Source organism: Salvia splendens, chromosome 16 (genome assembly GCF_004379255.2).
Source record: "Salvia splendens isolate huo1 chromosome 16, SspV2, whole genome shotgun sequence".
In the NCBI taxonomy this organism is placed as follows: Eukaryota; Viridiplantae; Streptophyta; class Magnoliopsida; order Lamiales; family Lamiaceae; genus Salvia; species Salvia splendens.
The window spans coordinates 13,272,867-13,291,854 of NC_056047.1; the positions used below are offsets into that span (position 1 = coordinate 13,272,867).

At 37.1% G+C, this 18,988-nt stretch overlaps 3 protein-coding genes across 10 annotated transcripts; 2 read left to right on the plus strand and 1 right to left on the minus strand.

Moving 5' to 3' along the window:
- The first annotated feature begins 1,679 nt into the window (after nt 1–1,679).
- Nucleotides 1,680–9,631, plus strand: LOC121771436 (alpha,alpha-trehalose-phosphate synthase [UDP-forming] 5-like). 7 transcript variants are annotated; one of them, XR_006044041.1, is made up of 5 exons: nt 1,680–2,004; nt 2,472–4,530; nt 5,421–5,694; nt 5,816–6,201; nt 8,528–8,784. XR_006044041.1 is itself a non-coding variant. In XM_042168219.1 (5 exons), exons 3-5 carry the CDS (start codon nt 2,534–2,536, stop codon nt 9,418–9,420), a joined length of 2,598 nt encoding a protein of 865 aa, XP_042024153.1. In that variant the 5' UTR covers nt 1,681–2,004; nt 2,182–2,340; nt 2,472–2,533; the 3' UTR covers nt 9,421–9,631. The 7 variants fall into 7 exon arrangements, 6 of the variants coding, with proteins under 6 accessions (XP_042024153.1, XP_042024152.1, XP_042024151.1 ...); XM_042168219.1 differs by lacking the exons at nt 5,816–6,201; nt 8,528–8,784 and adding exons at nt 2,182–2,340; nt 9,094–9,631 and having other exon boundaries at nt 1,681–2,004; XM_042168218.1 differs by lacking the exons at nt 5,816–6,201; nt 8,528–8,784 and adding exons at nt 2,187–2,340; nt 9,094–9,631 and having other exon boundaries at nt 1,681–2,004.
- Nucleotides 9,632–10,999: 1,368 nt separating this feature from the next.
- Nucleotides 11,000–14,170, plus strand: LOC121771475 (RNA-binding protein 34-like). Its single transcript, XM_042168262.1, has 6 exons — nt 11,000–11,853; nt 11,947–12,005; nt 12,452–12,521; nt 12,633–12,758; nt 12,843–12,971; nt 13,485–14,170. Exons 1-6 carry the CDS (start codon nt 11,104–11,106, stop codon nt 13,929–13,931), a joined length of 1,581 nt encoding a protein of 526 aa, XP_042024196.1. The 5' UTR covers nt 11,000–11,103; the 3' UTR covers nt 13,932–14,170.
- A 350-nt stretch (nt 14,171–14,520) lies between these two features.
- On the minus strand, nt 14,521–17,894 carry LOC121771476 (uncharacterized membrane protein At4g09580-like). Of its 2 annotated transcripts, none has more exons than XM_042168264.1 (5): nt 17,678–17,894; nt 17,371–17,606; nt 15,617–15,887; nt 15,371–15,541; nt 14,521–14,957 (listed from the first exon to the last, which is right to left on the minus strand). In XM_042168264.1, exons 2-5 carry the CDS (start codon nt 17,580–17,582, stop codon nt 14,832–14,834), a joined length of 780 nt encoding a protein of 259 aa, XP_042024198.1. In that variant the 5' UTR covers nt 17,583–17,606; nt 17,678–17,894; the 3' UTR covers nt 14,521–14,831. The 2 variants fall into 2 exon arrangements, with proteins under 2 accessions (XP_042024198.1, XP_042024197.1); XM_042168263.1 differs by having other exon boundaries at nt 17,702–17,893.
- Between the last annotated feature and the right edge of the window lie 1,094 nt (nt 17,895–18,988).

An 18,988-nucleotide genomic window follows, 5' to 3' on the forward strand; every position in this document is an offset into this window, starting at 1 on the left:
CCCTCACAAACATTCACCTACGACAGTTCAACTGTTAATACTTCTTCAAATTAAACATATACATCTCGTCTTTTTCTATAGAGATCCTGCTCCATTAGTAGAGAATTCAATATCCGATTTTTTTGTAAGAGATTTCCGAATCAATTTATACAAAACTACAGTTATTGAAAGATCAGTAATGACATTTGCCTTACTCTTAACCGAACATTGCTAAGTACTCCTTCCTAAGAATTAAGAAACATTTCAGTAGAAGCGATTGTTAAAAGTTTGTAGTGTTTTATTCTAACCTTTTTTAGCAATAGTCCACCAAATGTATATCATTTTATTAACAAAAAACTTGAGTACTCCATGAAAGAAATGCACAATTATGAGCCTCTCTATGAGTTTGACTAGAGCCGACACAATCGCTCTCTTGTGCCTAGAGTGGTGCAACATGCTAACTTTTATTCCGGCTAGGTACAGCCATAAGATGACTTTTTATTTTCCATTCAAATTTCTATAACAAAATTATAAGAGCAATGTTAGTAGGCTCCTAGGTGAAGTTTAATTTTGAACTATATTGAAATTACCATAAAATTACATGATAAGTTCTTGTAATATTATATTCTAACATTGATTAGATATTCATTGACAAAACCATTATTTCTTGTTTAGTTGGCAAAATCACTCCACTCACCATCTAAAATGACATCCACGTCTATTTATGTTTTTATATCAAAATGAATTTCATAAATAAAAGATTGGACACTTGAATATGAATTACGGTTCAAACATATCAATATTTTCTTTAGTTTATGAATTATGGTAATGTACTAATATCCACAAAGTTTTTTTTGTTATTAAAGAAGTGCAATTTGTATATCTATTACCATCAAAATTCAAGCCCAAATTTGTTTTTACAAATTACATGCACGTGTAAAATCTTCAAGTGATAAAATAATTAAACACATTCAAGCCCAAATTTGTTTTTAAAAATTAATGATTTTGTCACGTAAATATTTAACGGGTGTTAGATTATGAAATAAATTTTAAAACTTGGGCATTATTTGAATACTTATTTATTTATTTAGAAGACATTCTAGGATGCACTCGAATAGTTTGACGTATCTTAAATATTTTTTTCCTAATTATCAACTTATCCCAAAAGATAAAACAACAGCGAACATTATAGCCAGGCACATCAAATGTTATAAAAATACATATCTCAATCTTTTGAAGAAAAGAATATGTATTTCTATATTAGTATAACAGATAAAAAAGGAATCGTGTACTAATTAATTGAGCGTGGGAGATTAAATTGGGGCCTAACTAAACTAACTATTTACTAGATGTTGGTGCTTTTAACTAAACCAGGGGAAAAAAGTGGAGATGATTATTGTTTAATTGATTTCGAATAACAGCTGCTTTAACACTCTTCATCTCCTCATTGGCTGATATGGCCATCATTATTACTTCTTTGATGCAAACGCAGGATATTTTTTTAATCAATTCCCATTTGATAAATATTTGATATGACATATGAGCATAAAATATGAATAGTATATTTTTTATAATATAAAGAAAAATTAAGGAATTATTTGTAATTAAAAGCAAGGGCAGTGGTCCCATAGTTTGGTAGATTATAAATTGGGGTAAGTTTTAGTTAAGAGTTAAGTGGCATTAATTAAACCATGGTTAAGCACTATGTGACAAAAAACAATATTTGCAGCTCACTGTTTTTCCTTCTTGCTTTCATCACAGGCACATTTGCACCATTTCAAGACCTATTCTCCTCCTGTCTTTTTAGTGTGAGAGAGAGAGAAGAGGGGAATCTTTACCTACACCATTACTTTGAGTGCCGTTTTGTGATTTTAGCTCACTAACGAAATTAGCATTTGCAGGAGAAGTAGATGAGGAAAAATGTTTTCTTGATGGCATTGTAGTCAGTGGGAGAAGATGGGAATCTGATCTGTGCTGCTTTCAGTGGGAATCTTGGATGATTTTTTAAGGCCACTTTCTTGCGAGGTAATCGCTCACTGTTCAACTTTCTCATTGGCTATTATTATCTTCCAACACTTCACTTTCCTTGTGTGAGTTGCTTTTTGAGTTGTTTTTCACTTTTTATTTTTTTGAAAAATTTGTTGCCCACTTTCTGCAATGCTACTGTGGTAATTTTTCTCTGTAAATTGATGGTTTTTCTAGTATAGGAACTGGCTTTGATGGTGGAAGATGGATTGAATAAGCTTGTCAGAGGCATACCTGATTTGTTTTATGAGCTTGACCACATTTATAAGGGTTGTTGTGTGGTGTGGTCATTCTTTAAATACAACTAGTGTTCCCTTATAATTTCCATGCTTACAGGTAATTTATGTATGATAGATAATAGCAACTGTTTGCTTGTTAAGGTGAAAAGGGCTTATTTGTGGAGTTTTTGTTGGTTACAGTTTATATGTTCATTTGCTCCATACCATGATTTTCTGCTTCATTTGCAGAGCTTGATTTCTTCATCAGTTACAAAGAGTTCTGTGTTGGCCGAGATACAATTCTTTAAATAATGGTTTCGAGGTCTTATTCCAACTTATTGGATCTTACTTCTGGTGGATCATCACCTACCTTCAGCCGTGGGTTCAAGAAGCTATCTCGTGTTGCAACTGTAGCTGGGGTGTTATCTGAGCTAGACGATGAAAGTAGAAGTAATGGTGGGTCTGATGTGCCCTCCTCTATTGCACAAGAGCGTATGATTATTGTTGGGAATCAGCTCCCACTTCGTGCTCAAAGGAACGAGTCAGATGGTAAGAAAGTGTGGAGCTTCAGTTGGGATGAGGATTCTCTTCTCTTACAACTGAAAGATGGACTTGGTGAAGATGTGGAGGTGATATATGTTGGTTCTCTTAAAGAGGAAATCGAATTAAGTGAACAAGATGATGTAGCCCAAACATTGCTCGAGAAGTTCAACTGTGTCCCTGCTTTCATTCAACCAGAGCTCTTCAGTAAATTCTACCATGGTTTTTGTAAACAGTACTTGTGGCCTTTGTTTCACTATATGCTTCCTCTATCCCCAGATCTTGGTGGCAGGTTTGATCGTACGCTGTGGCAAGCTTATCTCTCTGTAAACAAAATATTTGCTGATAAAGTGATGGAAGTGATCACTCCCGATGATGACTTTGTGTGGGTTCATGATTACCATTTGATGGTGTTACCAACATTTTTGAGAAAGAGATTTAACAGGGTGAAACTTGGGTTTTTCCTCCATAGTCCATTTCCATCATCAGAGATATATCGAACTCTACCTGTAAGGACTGAACTCCTACGGGCACTCTTGAACTCGGACCTTATTGGCTTCCATACGTTTGACTATGCAAGACATTTTCTGTCTTGTTGTAGCAGAATGCTGGGGGTATCGTATCAATCTAAGCGTGGTTATATAGGGCTTGAGTACTATGGTCGTACTGTCAGCATTAAAATCCTTCCAGTTGGTATTCACATGGGCCAGCTTTGCTCCGTGCTGGATCTTCCAGATACAGAGCTTAAGGTGGCACAGTTACGGGATAAGTTTCAGGGTCAGACTGTCTTGCTTGGGGTGGATGACATGGATATTTTCAAAGGTATAAGCTTAAAGCTTCTAGCCTTCGAGCAGTTGCTTACTCGCCATTCTGATAAACGAGGTAAAGTTGTTATGGTTCAGATAGCTAATCCTGCTAGAGGCCGGGGGAAAGATGTTCAGGAGGTTCGCTCAGAAACTAACACCATTGTTGCAAGAATCAACCACACCTTTGGGAAACCAGGATATGAGCCAGTAGTCTTGGTTGATACTTATCTTCACTTCTATGAGCGTATTGCATACTATATAATTGCAGAGTGTTGTCTAGTCACTGCTGTAAGAGACGGGATGAATTTGATACCTTATGAGTACATTGTGTGCAGGCAAGGAACGGATAAGTTGGACAAAACATTGAACTTAAATCCGTCATCACCAAAGAAGAGTATGTTGGTTGTTTCTGAATTCATTGGGTGCTCACCATCTCTTAGTGGTGCAATAAGGGTTAACCCTTGGAACATTGATTCTGTTGAGGAAGCTATGGATTCAGCTCTCATTGTTCCGGAGTCAGAGAAGCAAATGCGGCATGATAAGCACTACAAGTATGTAAGTACCCATGATGTTGCCTATTGGGCTCACAGCTTTTTTCAAGATCTCGAAAGAGCATGTAGGGATCACATAAGGAGAAGATGCTGGGGTATTGGTTTTGGGTTAGGATTTCGTGTTATTGCCTTGGATCCGAGTTTCAGAAAGCTGTCAGTCGAGCACCTTGTGTCTGCATACAAAAGGACTAAGAACCGCACTATTCTTTTGGACTATGATGGCACAATGACATCACAGAGTACTCTGGGTGCAGCTCCAGATGCTGAGGCTATTGAAATACTGAATAAACTCTGCAGAGATGCCAAGAACACAGTCTTTGTTGTAAGTGGGAAAAATAAAGAGATCTTAACACGATGGTTTACTTCCTGTGAAAACCTAGGAATTGGAGCAGAGCATGGGTATTTTGTGAGGTAAGGCACTCTTGCATTTGATTAATGAATTAGTCCATTCTCTTGTAGCAAAAAGTGCTTATATATACTTCTTCTTATCACCTAAGGCTATCAGATGGAGTATATAATTACTTACTTTTGCATTGCAAGCATGCCTTTAGACGTAAGTACATCAACCACGTCAAGTTAAAATAAGTGCAACCTATTAGAGTCAATCAGACAATAGCTTGTTTCCACGGTTTGCTTCCGTTTTCTTTAAGCTCCAGTGAAATCTATGCTAATTATCATATGTTCCCAACCAACACCAGCAATATCTTATTGTGTGGATCTCGAAGAACCCAATTTTACTGATGATGGTGAAGTGATAGTACTGTATGCTAAAATAGAATGTATAAGTTTATACGTGTCACAGAAGATAATTGTTCCAGAAATTGTTTTTGGCTGCATTTGGTAATACATTTACGGGTTGTTCGGTTTGCAAGATTGTATTCGGCATTAAATTTGTTGTGTGTTTGGATCATGAGATTCAACCCCACAACTCAATCATATATAGATAATCATGGGATAATTAGTCATAGCTAACCCCTTATGACAAAAATAATCTTACAACTCAATCCTAGATTGTATCTTGGTATTATTTTATCTTGCAAACCGAACCCCACCTTAGTGTATTGCTGTTACCTGCTACGTACCATACACGAGCTTCTAGCCTCTCAGCCGCTTATTCAGGGTCTATTTTATTTAGCTTTGTGGTTAACCAGGTATTCAATTTTTTCCCAAAACTTTACTCTCCTGACAGGACTTAGACAAGAAACCTTCACTCGGTTTCCGCATTCATGCTGAGTTTAAACTAGGTTTTTTGTTCTAATAATCTTTATCACTTATTGATTATTATAACATTTTGTTTGCAGGGCACAAAACCAGCCGGACTGGGAAACTTGTTTTCCTGCACAAGATTTTTACTGGAAGCAGATTGCCGAACCTGTAATGCAGCTATACACAGAAACAACAGATGGTTCTTTCATAGAAGCAAAAGAGAGTGCACTTGTCTGGAATTACCAGCTTGCAGATCCAGATTTTGGCTCGTGTCAGGCTAAGGAACTTCATGATCACCTCGAGAGTGTTCTGGCAAACGAACCTGTTTCTGTCAAGAGTGGCCAGCACATTGTTGAAGTAAAGCCCCAGGTTAGCCTACAAGACTGCATCTAGTTTTCGGCTAATATTTTACTACCTTTTTCATCTTGTCCAAGAAATTATTTTCACTTACACATATATTCCGTATCTGACCTCTCATTGTCTCAACTAGGAGACATGAACAGTATTGAAGTGCTATATAACACGGATACTTCACTTTGTTGCCGTATCGCGTATCGGATACGTATCCGATACCGATACGCGACGGATACGCGACGGATACGTATCCTGGGCGTATCCGCGGGATGGGCCGTATTGGGCCGGGAAACCTCAGATTCGATACGTATCTCGGTGGATACGGCCCAGTTTAAAGCCCATCTAAAGGAGCCGGCCCGATAGAATTAACGGGCTGGACCAAAAAGCCCATTTGTGATGTAGCCCATTGCAGCTGGATGAACAAATCTAGCTCTATAAATAATGATGCTCTATACAATATAAGATTCCACACAATTGAGAAAGCCGCAGCTAGGTCAAAAACTCCCCGCCTCCATAGATTCGGTATGCTTTTTTTTTTAGATTTTTCGTTTTATGTATCTATTTTTGCCATCGCTTTTCTATGTTATAATTCAGTTTTTTGCTCCCCCAATTCAATTCAATTATAATTTCAGCAGTATGGCATCTCCAAATCTGAGTGCTACTGCTGCTAGTTCTAGTGCTAGTTCTGCTGCTAGTTCTAGTGTTGGATCTGGGTCCAGACAAATAACTGATATCAGGGCTCCATTGTGGGATCATGTCACCATTCTAGAGAAGCCTAAACCTGGTGGAGGAAATATATTATGGAGATGCAACTATTGTCCATTTTCAAAAAGCACTAGCTATACAAGAGTTGAAGCTCATTTGCTGCAAAAATTAAGACAGGGGATTAAGACATGTCCAAATGTTTCATTTGAAATGCTGAGTGACATGAGGAGGGAAGTGGAAAAGTGTAAGGAGCTATTGGAAAGATCAAAGGCATGCACTGTTTCTTTGCCTGTAGCTCCTTCAGACAACAGCAAGAGGACCAAGAGGGGGCCTGTTTCTCAATTGGAAAAATCATGGGCATTGCAAGACCGCAAGCACTTGGATGCTTTAATTGTTAGAGCAATGTTTTCTGGAGGGATTTCTTTCAACTTTCTGAGAAACCCATATTTTAGAGAAGCTTTTGCATTTGCTTGCAGCCGCAATTTGCCAAGTTACACAATACCTGGGTATAACAGGGCAAGGGAATCACTGCTCAAGCAAGAAAGAAGGCACATAGAGACTCTATTGGAGAGTACAAAGAGCACATGGCCAGAGAAAGGGGTCACAATCTGCTCTGATGGTTGGTCAGATCCTCAGAGGAGGCCAATCATCAACTTCACCGCTGTTTCTGAGAAAGCACCAATGTTTTTGAGGGCTGACAATTGTGAAGGAGAATACAAGTCAAAAGAATATATTGCTGAGAAGTTGAGGGCTATCATTGATGAAGTAGGTCGACAAAATGTGGTACAAATCATCACAGATAATGCTGCAAATTGCAAAGGTGCGGGTCTTTTAATTGAAGCTGAAAATGATCACATATTTTGGACACCTTGTGTAGTGCATACTCTCAACCTTGCTATGAAAAATATATGTGAACCTAAACTGCCAAGGACACCTACTGATGAGGATATGCAGGTTTGGAGTCGATTAGAATTTATAAACAATGTCAAAGTTGAGGCTACTATGATCAAGAATTTCATAATGAATCATGGCATGCGTCTTTCCATGTTTAATGAGTTCAGCCATTTGAAGTTGCTCTCTATTGCTGAAACAAGATTTGCATCGGTTGTGTGTATGCTAAAACGGTTTGTTGAGGTAAAAGCAGCTCTCCAACACATGGTGATTAGTGACAAATGGAGCATCTACAAAGAGGATGCTTCAACTGCCCAACATGTAAAGGAAAAAATACTAAGTGATGTCTGGTGGGGCAATGTGGAATACATTCTTAGGTTCACTAGTCCTATCTATGATATGATACGCTTTGCGGACACCGACACCCCGTGTCTTCACTTAATCTATGAGATGTGGGATTCAATGATTGAGAAAGTGAAGAAAGAAATATATTTGTATGAAGGGAAGGAACCAAATGAGGAGTCAGACCTCTACTCTGTTATTCATGATATATTGATTGCTAGGTGGACAAAAGGCAATAATCCACTTCATTGTTTGGCTCATTCACTCAATCCAAGGTAATATGCACTGTGCAATTAAAATTCAGATTCTTTGCTCTTCATTTTTTCATTTTAACTTCATGATCTAAATTGCTGCCAATTCCAGATTTTACAGCAACATGTGGCTTCAAGAAGGTGCTGGCCGACTACCCCCCCACAAGGACAAGGAAATATCACAAATGAGGATGACTTGCTTCAAGAAATTCTTTCGCATACCGCAAGAGTTGGCTGCAGTGAAGGAAGAATATGCAAGGTTTTCTAGTTGTTCAGAAGAATTCAATGACCCTGATTCTATACATGATAGATGGGCTGTTTCCCCAATGACATGGTGGACAAATCATGGACAATCTATCCCTCTTTTGATGAGTTTGGCCATGAAACTGCTCAGCCAACCGGCCTCTTCTTCTTGCTGTGAAAGAAATTGGAGCACATATAGCTTCATCCATAGTGTCAAGAGAAATGCCTTAACTCCTGAGCGGGCTGAAGATTTGGTCTTTGTGCACTCAAATCTGAGACATTTGTCAAGAAGAACTGATGCATACAAGAAAGGAGAGACAAGGATGTGGGATGTTGGGGGAGATTCTTTTGATTCCCTTAGTGGTGTTGGTCTTCTTGAAGTTGCTGACCTCTCCATTGATGAACCTGAGTTGCAGGCTGTATCATTTGGATTGGGTGATGCCGAGGATGAAGGTGTGGAGCTGGAGGAGACGGGGAATGAGGAAGAAGCTTGATGTTGATGGCTTGATGCTAGTTTGCTACTACCTTTTAATTATTTCCTAATTTAGAACCTGCTGCTATCATGTTATTTTGAGTGTAATAGACCTTTAATGTCTCTATGTTGAATTAGAATATCTATTTTGTAATTTATTTTGCACTATTATTATTTATTAAAAAAAATAGTTAAAACGTATCCGCGTATCGGGTTGTTTGGGAAAGAGCCGTATCCGCGTATCCGTATCCTTCGGATACCGATACGCGTATCCGTATCGGTGCCGCATAGTTGAAGTGTAGTATGTTAAGTGGTACGGATTTAAACAAGCTAAATATTGTGAAATTGCTGTTAAAGTTAGTGTTGTCAAAATTGGAATGCGTTCTAGCATTCTTGGATTCTCAATAGTTCCACCGCATCTACTCGTGCGACTGAAATATGGCGCAAGTAGGCAGACTCATGACTGATATCTTGTTGAACGCATTCCTGAACGTGTTTTGTGTCCACTAGGGGGTCAACAAAGGCGTTGTAGCTGAGAGGATTCTAGCAATGACGCGCAAAAAGGAAGTGCTTCCCGATTTTGTGCTGTGCATAGGTGATGACCGGTCTGATGAGGACATGTTTGAGGTGATCATGAGTGCCAAGGACGATGGTTCCCTCTCTCCGGTAGCTGAAGTGTTTGCATGCACAGTTGGGCAGAAGCCGAGCAAGGCCAAGTACTACTTAGAGGATACCACGGAGATCTTGAGAATGTTCGAGAACCTTGCAGATGCATCTGAGCAGACCTCTAAAACTGTTTCCTTTTCTCCACAGCAGCAAGTCATCAATCAAGTATGAAGTAGAGCAGCATTTATTTGCTTGTGTTGGTTTAATGCAAAAAGTTCCAATATGATGGATGTTTCTCATAACTAGCTTTAATAGTTTTATGTAAATTGCTATCAATTCCTCTGGATTATAGAATTAGAGTTGTAGTCTAGTTACGTATTGCAACATGGTATGGATACTATTATTCCACTTCATCTAATTTTAGTATTTAATTTTATCTTTATAGTATTTATTTTCATAGATGATTAGGATTTGGCTTAATTTATTATTCTCTTGCATGAAGGGTCATGGTCTCTCTCCTATCTTAACAACTCACGCTTCTTCCCTCTTGGAATAGGAGTTCTTGTTTTGCATGTTCTATTACGTATTAATCTCTGATAAATACTCTCTGTTTAAGAAAATAGAAACTCAATACTTTTTGATTCGTGTCCTAAATTTTTTATTTTTATTTTTATTTTTAGGAGACATTAACAATAATTTCACTACTTTTTCTTTTCATCTCTATTACATTACCCATTTTTTGAAAATCTTATTCACTCTTATTTTATTAATTTTACATTAAAATTTGTGCTACTTCCAAAGTTCCTATTTTTAATTGAGAGAGAATGTATCAATTGGTGTTCTCATAGAAAACACATGGTTCTATCGCCTTTCTCGCCCAACTCGCTAAGTTGAAGCCACAATCAACGCTTACCACATGGAATTCTATGCTTATAAATTGAAGCAAGTAGATCGGGAACCCTAATATTGATTAAACAAAATACAACGGATGATATAGAAGACTTAGAACCCATTCTATTTGAAATATTATATTTCATGATTGAATATGTATTATGTTAGGTTTATGAAATTGTATTGGGCGGATCTACATAGAGGGGTGGTGGGGCTGGGGCATTTGCCCCTCCTTAAAAATTTATTTCAATGACATTTTTCTTCAAATTTAAAAATTTATTTTAAATTTTCCTTTACATCAAATCTTGGCTACACCCTTCACGACTTATATCTAGATGAATAATTATACGTAAATAAGTTATAACCATCCACTTCAACTAAAATAATTTTACAATTTAATCATAAATAAATATTTTCATATGATCAGTGGCGGATCCAGGGTTAGGAGGAGGCGACTGCCCCTCTCCGGCGACCCCCTACCATGGACCTGGACATGAATCTTTTATCGTCGCCCCCTCCGATAGCTTCCGTCGTTACCCCTCCTTCGTTAGCTCCTGATAAATTTTATTGCATCCCTCCATTATAGAATGATAATGAGTTATAGCAACCGAACAATATTTTTATGGACCAATTGGATTTCAATTAAGTGCAAGTAGTCTTAATATAACCTTATAGTGTTATACATCCAGAGCCTTTGTCCTAGCGGCAAAGAGGTTAGACATTATTGCATGAGATGCTGAGTTCACATTAGTTGTAATTTTTATTTGTAATTCCCTCCTTTATATACAAGTTTTTTTAAAAAAAAATTATAGTGTTATACATAAAGCGATAATGTTTGTTTTAAAATTTTGGTTTATGCTTACAAAATGTGCATAAAATTAATTAACACCATATGTAAAGAAGTGTAAGCAAATTCAATACATAAAAGTAAGAAACAACGGAAACCTAGCTAAAGTTGCATCGCACTCCTAAATTTAATTTCTTTCTGAAACCTCGAAATCGAATTGACGATTCCTACTTGCCATGGCAAAGAAACAAAATAATCCTCTGAAAAATGGGGATGCAAACAACGTTTCCGAATCTAACTACGCTTCTAATTCATCCACAGTTTTCAAGACCTTGTTCGGCGAAGTTCCAGCTGCAAATTGTCTCTTCTCCGATAACAATCCGTTCCACCGGAAATTTCTGAAAGCGCCGCTGCCAATTGAAGAATCGAGATTAGGGTTTGCAGGGAAAGAAAAGATAGACGCCGAATACGAGGCGAATTTCGAGAATTCGGATTTCTCTGAGGCGAAGAAGCAAAAGAAAAGGAAGAAATCAAAAGCCGAGAGAGAAAGTTCCGGTTTTGATGCTGAGAAGAGCAAAAAGGGGAAGAAAGGGAAACTGAAGGAGGGCGATAATGGTGAGAAAAACAATTTAGGCTCTGAATCAGAAGAAACTGTTAGGAAAGATTATGAGGGAAATGGTGATAAAAACGAAAAGAAGAAAAGGAAGAAGGTTAAGAGAGATAAGGTTGAGGCGGAGTACGAGGCAAAGAGATACGGTGTAAATGATGAGATTGATGAAAGTGAGGTGGTGGGAGAGAAGAAGAAAATGGAAAATCCGGAGGATATGGTGGTGGCTAAGGAAGGTTTTGATGATGAAGGTAAGCTGTTGAGGACTATATTCGTTGGGAACTTGCCGCTAAAGTTGAAGAAGAAGGAGATAGCCAAGGAGTTTAGCCAGTTTGGTGAAGTCGAGTCTGTGAGGATTCGATCTGTTCCCATTGTTGATGTGAGTCTGATCTGCTGCCTTGGCTTTCTTGTGCTCTGTTTATGGGATTGTTTTTTGTGTGTAAGAGTGATGGTGGTCTTCTCTTGTTTGCAGGGAAAAATGCCGAGGAAGGGTGCTGTAATTTTGAAGAAAATCAATGAGAATGGAAACAGGTTTGCTTCTAAATTGGATTTGATTGGTTGTATGTTTAACGGAGACATTGTGGTAGTAGTTTCATGGTATGAAATTAGACTTAGTTCGAATATTTTCAATGTGGATTCTGATAGCATTAGGTCTTGGTTTGGTCTTTTGTGTCTACCAAATCCGTATATTTGTTATCTTAGTTGACATTGTAGAAACAAGATGCCAGACTCTGAATGAGTTCACCTGTTTAAATTGGTGTATCATTAATTCATTATGTCCATCAGTCCAGCTGACATTGGTGTTTTTGGCACGTGACTTTAATCCTATCTTAAACATTGTAGTTCAAATTCTTTCAAAATGTTAGCTTACTTTTCTTCTTCCATAAGTTATTGCCTCTCATGCTTATGAGGGAAAAACGTAGTATTTGGTGCAGATTTGAACAAGCAAACATAAATTGGCTATAACTTTTTTGCAGTGTCAATGCTTACGTTGTTTTTAAAACTGAGGAGTCTGCTCAATCATCATTGGCCCATAATATGGCCGTGGTATGTTGATGTTCCCATCTTTTACATTCTTTCTACTTCATTTTAAGACAGAAGTACATACTCAATTTGTACAACATAGTGGGCATCAGTAGTTAATTTGCTTTCATTCAGGTTGGTGGAAATCATATCCGTATTGATAAGGCATGCCCACCACGCAAGACATTGAAGGGAGATAATCCTCTATTGTACGAAAACAAAAGGACAGTCTTCTTGGGAAATCTTCCTTTTGATGTCAAGGCAAGATGTTCATATTTAATATAGAATGCCCACCACACGATATAATATCTTTGTAACATTGTTATGCATTTCTGCCTTTTCCAGGATGAGGAGATCTATCAGTTATTCTCTAATATAAAAAATCTTGAAACAAGCGTTGAAGCTGTACGGGTTATCAGGGATCCTGGATCTAGCTTGGGTAAAGGCATTGCATATGTGTTATTTAAAACTGTGGTAAGAGCAGTATATTTAAACAACGATGCATTTTCCATCTATAACTTAATCTAAGTTCTAATATATGTTTCTTTCTTATAAATGCATTTGTTTAACCAATTATATTTCTAGCATTTCTCAATTTATGAATTTTGTTTTATTAGTAGAATGAATGTTGTCATTTATTGGTGTGATGGATATGTCTTGAGCAGGGATATTCCTTTTAATTTGTTGCTAAAATGTATTTCCATATATTCTGTTCTTTTTCATGCATTATCAAGGTAGTGACTAGGGGTGAAAGTTCTTGAAACTATGCAGCTTTTTCCAGTCATTTGCTTTGCCAAGGATGTCTTATGAACTTCTGTGATATCTGTCTTAGTCTAATCTGAGTAGTTTATTTTAGCATATGACACTCTTTCCAACTTTTTCTGCTCACAGAATCATCTTTTGCCATTCCGTTCTAAGACCTTCCATCTTTTGGCTCTCAACTCTTTTACATGTTATGCGCCTGATCATTAACTTGATTCTATGAAGGATGCTGCCAATATGGCCCTCAAGAGACGTAACTTGTGGGTTCGGAGTCGTGAACTTAGGCTCAGTCACGTTAAACCAGCCGACTCTTCTTTGAAGAGGATGAACACTTCCGAACCACAAAGCAATAGTGCTAAGAAGTTCAGAACTCCAGATGGTGGTTATAAGGCGCCAGCAAAGGCAAACGTCTCTTACCAGGGCTTGCACGCAAGCAAATCCGGTGGACAGAAGAAAGTCCGTACAAAGGTAAATACCATTTCTGCCAAATCAAAGCCTCAACCTGCTAGAGAGAAGAGTTCTGGTACGAAGAAACGGCCTGCAGTGGCTGCAAGGAAAGAAAAGGCCCTGCGGGCTGCTAATGCTTCTAACGTAGCTGGAACGAAGCGGAAGCTAGGTAATCCAGGCGCCCGTAGTGGTGGACAAAAGAAGAAAGCAAGAGCATCCAGGTAAAAGAATAATATAGGAGATGTTCTTTGCGACCACAGAATTAGGAGGATCTGTTGATTTAATTTCAACACAAGGCATGCTATGCCCTTTTTTATTTTCCTTTTTTTCTTATTATTTGATGAGTTTGCCTTCATGACTATGCCTCTCAATTTGAAGGTTTCTCCGAGGTGACTTTTTGCTAACTTTGAATGCCGATGCTATTAACCATGATCAATTCATTATTTTAATCTTTTTCCTGTTAATGTTATTGTGAAATTTGTGATCATGTGCAAGTAATTTTCTTATAGTTGAAAATTTGTTATACCCTCTAATTATTATAAGCTACAGCGAAGACTTATTTTCATACGCTAAAATACTCAAAACTGTTAAATGAAACTGAATAGGTAAAAAGCTAAAATCGATGTGGAAATAGTTGAGCAAATTAATACACTCAGATTTATTTCTAGCAATAATTAAAACTTACGTCCGCATAAAAGTGTTTAAGGGTAATATAGCCTAATTAAAGAACCAATTTGTTTTTTTCCCTTCACTTCAATGTTGAACAAAGAAAACCTCTAATTTTAACTATTTAAGTACTCCACAAATACTTGACTAACGAGAAAGCAGATTAAAGATTGATATTAATCTGTAATCTGCAGATGATTCGTCTAATGCTTATAATAATATCATAAATGGTTAAATAATACAACAATTATGAAGGATCTATGGTATTTCAAGACATGCCCCAGATACCTTGTTAAGAATTTACAATCCACTCCCACTGGAGGAAGCTTGATGAGCTTTAAGCATCGGATCAGTTGATATGCAAACTGTGTCTGTGATGGAGCCAAAGGCGAACGGGATCAGAGACGGCGCCAAAGGTTTATATATTACATCAGAGCCATGGATAATAGCACTGCATCATCATTTCCTTTTGTTGCCTAGCAATGTGGGTGTGACAGAAACGATGCCTATCAGAAACAGAGTGGCCAAAGACTGGAAGTCATACAGGTCACCCATTGACTGTAAATCGCCAAGAGCTATTCCAGCCTGCACCAAACCGTGCATTAGAAAACTCGTTCTCCAGGTTCATCTCTTCAGTATATGTATTGAGTCATTGACACTTGCTAATGTGAATGTATGCTAAATACTACCATTACAGTCAAGCTGCATGATATTTTGTTGTACTAGTGATTGATTGGTAAATTTGCCTATTAGTTATGAGCCTACGGCACACAACAGTGATTTATATTTTTTTTGCTGTTAGGTAAAGTAATGCTCTAAGATAATACCTTTTCATTGGCATATCCCTAGTAATTAATCAGAACACTCCAACCTATTCATTTGCCCCCATTCTCCAAGCATAGAAAATTCTCAGGCCAGACTTGTTATTCAAATATTCCATGACTACCATATAAGATAGACCAAAAATATTTAAACAAGTATAACGTAGGAGGAGATACCCTGACAGTCACGAAAGCAGCAGGAATGATCCCAATGAAGGTCGCCAGGAAGAATATATGGTAAGGAACATCTACAATTGGTGAAGCAACATTTATGAATGTATTTGGCAGTGTTGGAGTCACCCTTAAGAACAGCATGTAGTTTAGCAGCCCTTCACGTCTTTTAACCACCTAGAAAAGTAAGAGAGATCATAGCAATGAGAAGGTGAAGTGATAGTAAATGAACTTGTATCGGGTGATGATCACCTGGCCCTGAAAGAAAGTCAATTTGTCAGGCCACAGAGAGAAGACGAGTGGTCGGCCAATTAATTTGGATAAGAAGAAGCAGGAAGATGCTCCCACAGTAGCAGTGAACACAACAAGAGCTACACCTTTGAACAACCCGAAAAGGGCTCCAGCAAGTAATGACATGAATACAGTTCCTGGTATCATAAAAGTCTGCATAAAAACGTAGACCAGACAATATCCCACAAGAACCTGTATGGTGTAGTCACTTGTATAGCTCTCTAGGTTATCCCTTCAAATGGGAAAAAAAATTATAATCTGAATCAGTGTGTATATCTTTAAACAGGAATTCGGAAACTAAGCACAAAAACAGTGCAAACAAAAGTGAAACTCACAAAAAAATAGAATTGAGAATAAAATTGACAAATGACAGGAGCAGATCAAAGTACTATAGAAAGCAGAAGCGGGACAGCCCGGACCACAAGGAACAACATCTAGAATGGATACAGTGCAGCAGGAGACTAAAATATCAAATGGAAACAAGATATGGGAGTGAAAAAGTATTTAAGTCCCAGTGATGATAAATAGATTCAGCCCACTGGCGACATTGTAGCATCATTTGCATAAGTCTACTAGAGTTGTATTAATTCAGGGTTCTTATCTTGTCAGGGAGTGGTCACAAGTTAGTTCCATGAGTCTAATCCCAGTCTGCAAAAATATTTAAACAATACCACCTATTAAAATTAATTATAGTTCAGCTTTAGGAATGTAGATTGTTTTGAAAGAGAGAACTCTACTTCCAAGGTTTTAGTTGAGCTATGGAGTAAGGATAAATTTTATAGCAGTCTTTTTTCACTACAAGACACATTTTAAGGTTTCAACCTTAGAAATATCATAAAAATGTTAAATTTATACGACCGACCCACAGCCAAATTTATAGCACCAACCCACAGCCAAACACATAATTACATGTGGAGATGAAACAATATATGCAACAAAATTGAAAAAGCATGATAATGTTACGGTACACAAAGGAATTAAAGAGTCGAACATAGTAGTATATTTTATGTGCTCAAACGAAAATTTTCATCCAGTGATATGATCAATTAGTCATTAATTCAATTTTCAACTAAACCTCAACAGAACAGAACACTTATGCAGCTCACCCAAAATTTAAGATTTCCCAAGGATTCGTTATTTCCAAGTTTACAGCTAACTGAAATTGAAAAGTAGAGGATTACAAGTGGCTCGTATAAAAATCAGTTGATAGGGCACAAAGCTGAACTAGTAGGCATATAGGAGTATAAAACATTTAATCATGAGTCATGAGCATGTTAGACTGCTGAACCATCTGGTAAAGCTTTTTCCATGGATAAACACTAAACTTGGACAAATAATCAAACCTGTAGATAAATCGGAAAGCCATGATGCAGGAACTATGTCTTCCACAACATATCAATTTTCCATTTTTAACTTGATCTTAGAACTTAGAATAGACTTATTTACAGCATCAGACTCAGAAGGCCTTTCTCCTCTCAAGAAGTAAAATGACCAATCCAAAATCGAATTTAAGGTTTAGTCACTAAGCTGCTTATTAGATGCGGAAACAGAGCATCTCAAAACCTAATGAAATCCGATCTATTGATTTCTTATAATTGCCTCTCTTTCTCTCTAATTTATTGGAAGAACTAACAGTTGGAGCTATGTTCTCCGAATAATGAAAGCACAATCAATCAATCGAAATAAAAAAAACAGCCGAAAGTACAAAGTAGTACCTGAGAATTTGGAGATCTTCCAGAGAGCGTGGAAGCTTGAGGAAGGTGTAATCAGAGACAGGCATGGTGAGATACAACCCTACCAGCCCAATGAGGAAGCTCAAAACGACGCCGCTGGCCGTCGCCACCTCCCACGCCGTCAATGGAAACCTCCCCGACCCCGATTCCGCCTTGTGCTTCACTCCGCCGTTCGCCACACACTTGGCGTCCATCTTCTCAGCCAAAAATGTTCCAATCTGTCAACGACAGCAGATGATGAGCTTCAATTTGTTCTTATCCCGATTTTCTCGGATTATTTATAACTTACTGATAATGATTTCCGAAAACATACGGTATAGTATTATAATAAATAACGTAGAGTGTTAATTATGTGAATAGCTTAAGGTGTTGGCGATTTCACGGCGGAGAAAGAGGGGTTGGGAGGATTTCCACTCTTCTTTCTTCTTCGCTTCACGGCTACTCCTCTCTCTCTCGCTCGATTTCTATTTGATAAATTTTGAGCAAAAGAGACAATTCGAGGATTGAAATATTGGATGGGAGAGATGTGACTGTACGAATATTCTTTTCATTCTATAAAAAGATACACCAATATTGCACTTTCGCCCCTCAACTTATGCAAAACGATTAATTTGTTTCTACATATTAAATTACACAATAAATTAAGCATAAATTTTGAAAATATTTTTGGTGAAAATATATTACAGTATAATGTGCGAATAAATATGTACAGTATGAACAATATAAAGGTATACAAAAAAACGCTCTCAAACTAGTAGTCTTTATCTATTTGTGATAATTTTATAATTCTAATGTTATTAATGATATTGAAATTGTTTTTTCACTTACTTTATAAATTTTATATTAACATATGCATTATTTACTATTGAATACTCCACTCGTCCATGAAAAATAGGATATTTTGTGAATGAGACGGATTTTAATATAGAATTGGTAAAGTAAGAACGAAGAAAAAAAAGTAAGAGAAAAGTAGTGTTAGTGGAATATGAGGTCCATATTATTAGTAAGAGAAAAAGAAAAAAAAAAGTAATAGATAAGTTATTAAAAACTTTCATTTTTTGAATGTGTCATGTTTTTCGTAAAAAAAAATGATAAATGCACCCACTTTTTATGGAAGGGGAGCATGATTTAGACCAAAAGCTGAATACTTACAACATGTTTGAATCAATAACTATACATGCCCAAAAAGTAGAAAAGATGAGTTATTGCAATTTGCAAGACATGTACTTTTGAAGTTGATTATTGCCCAAATTCATTCCCATAGTCTAAACGGAATCTCTTTAATATATTTTCGCTGGCCTAGTAATATTGAGTTGAAATTACTGTTTTCAGATTAATTTGACATTTACTACTTTGACATATAGAAGTAGAATCCAATATGATATTTCTAGTTAGTAAAAATATAGTCATAATTCAACTTAGTGGTTTAGGAAATTCTTATTAATGCCCGATAGTATGGGTCATTCAATTTACACGATATAGTTCATAGGCTATTTGACTCCATTTTCCTCTTAATAAAATGTTACACCTGTTTCGCATGAATGTGCTGAGTGAGTCAATTCTAATAGTTCACTAAGTAACAAATTAGCAAATACTCCTA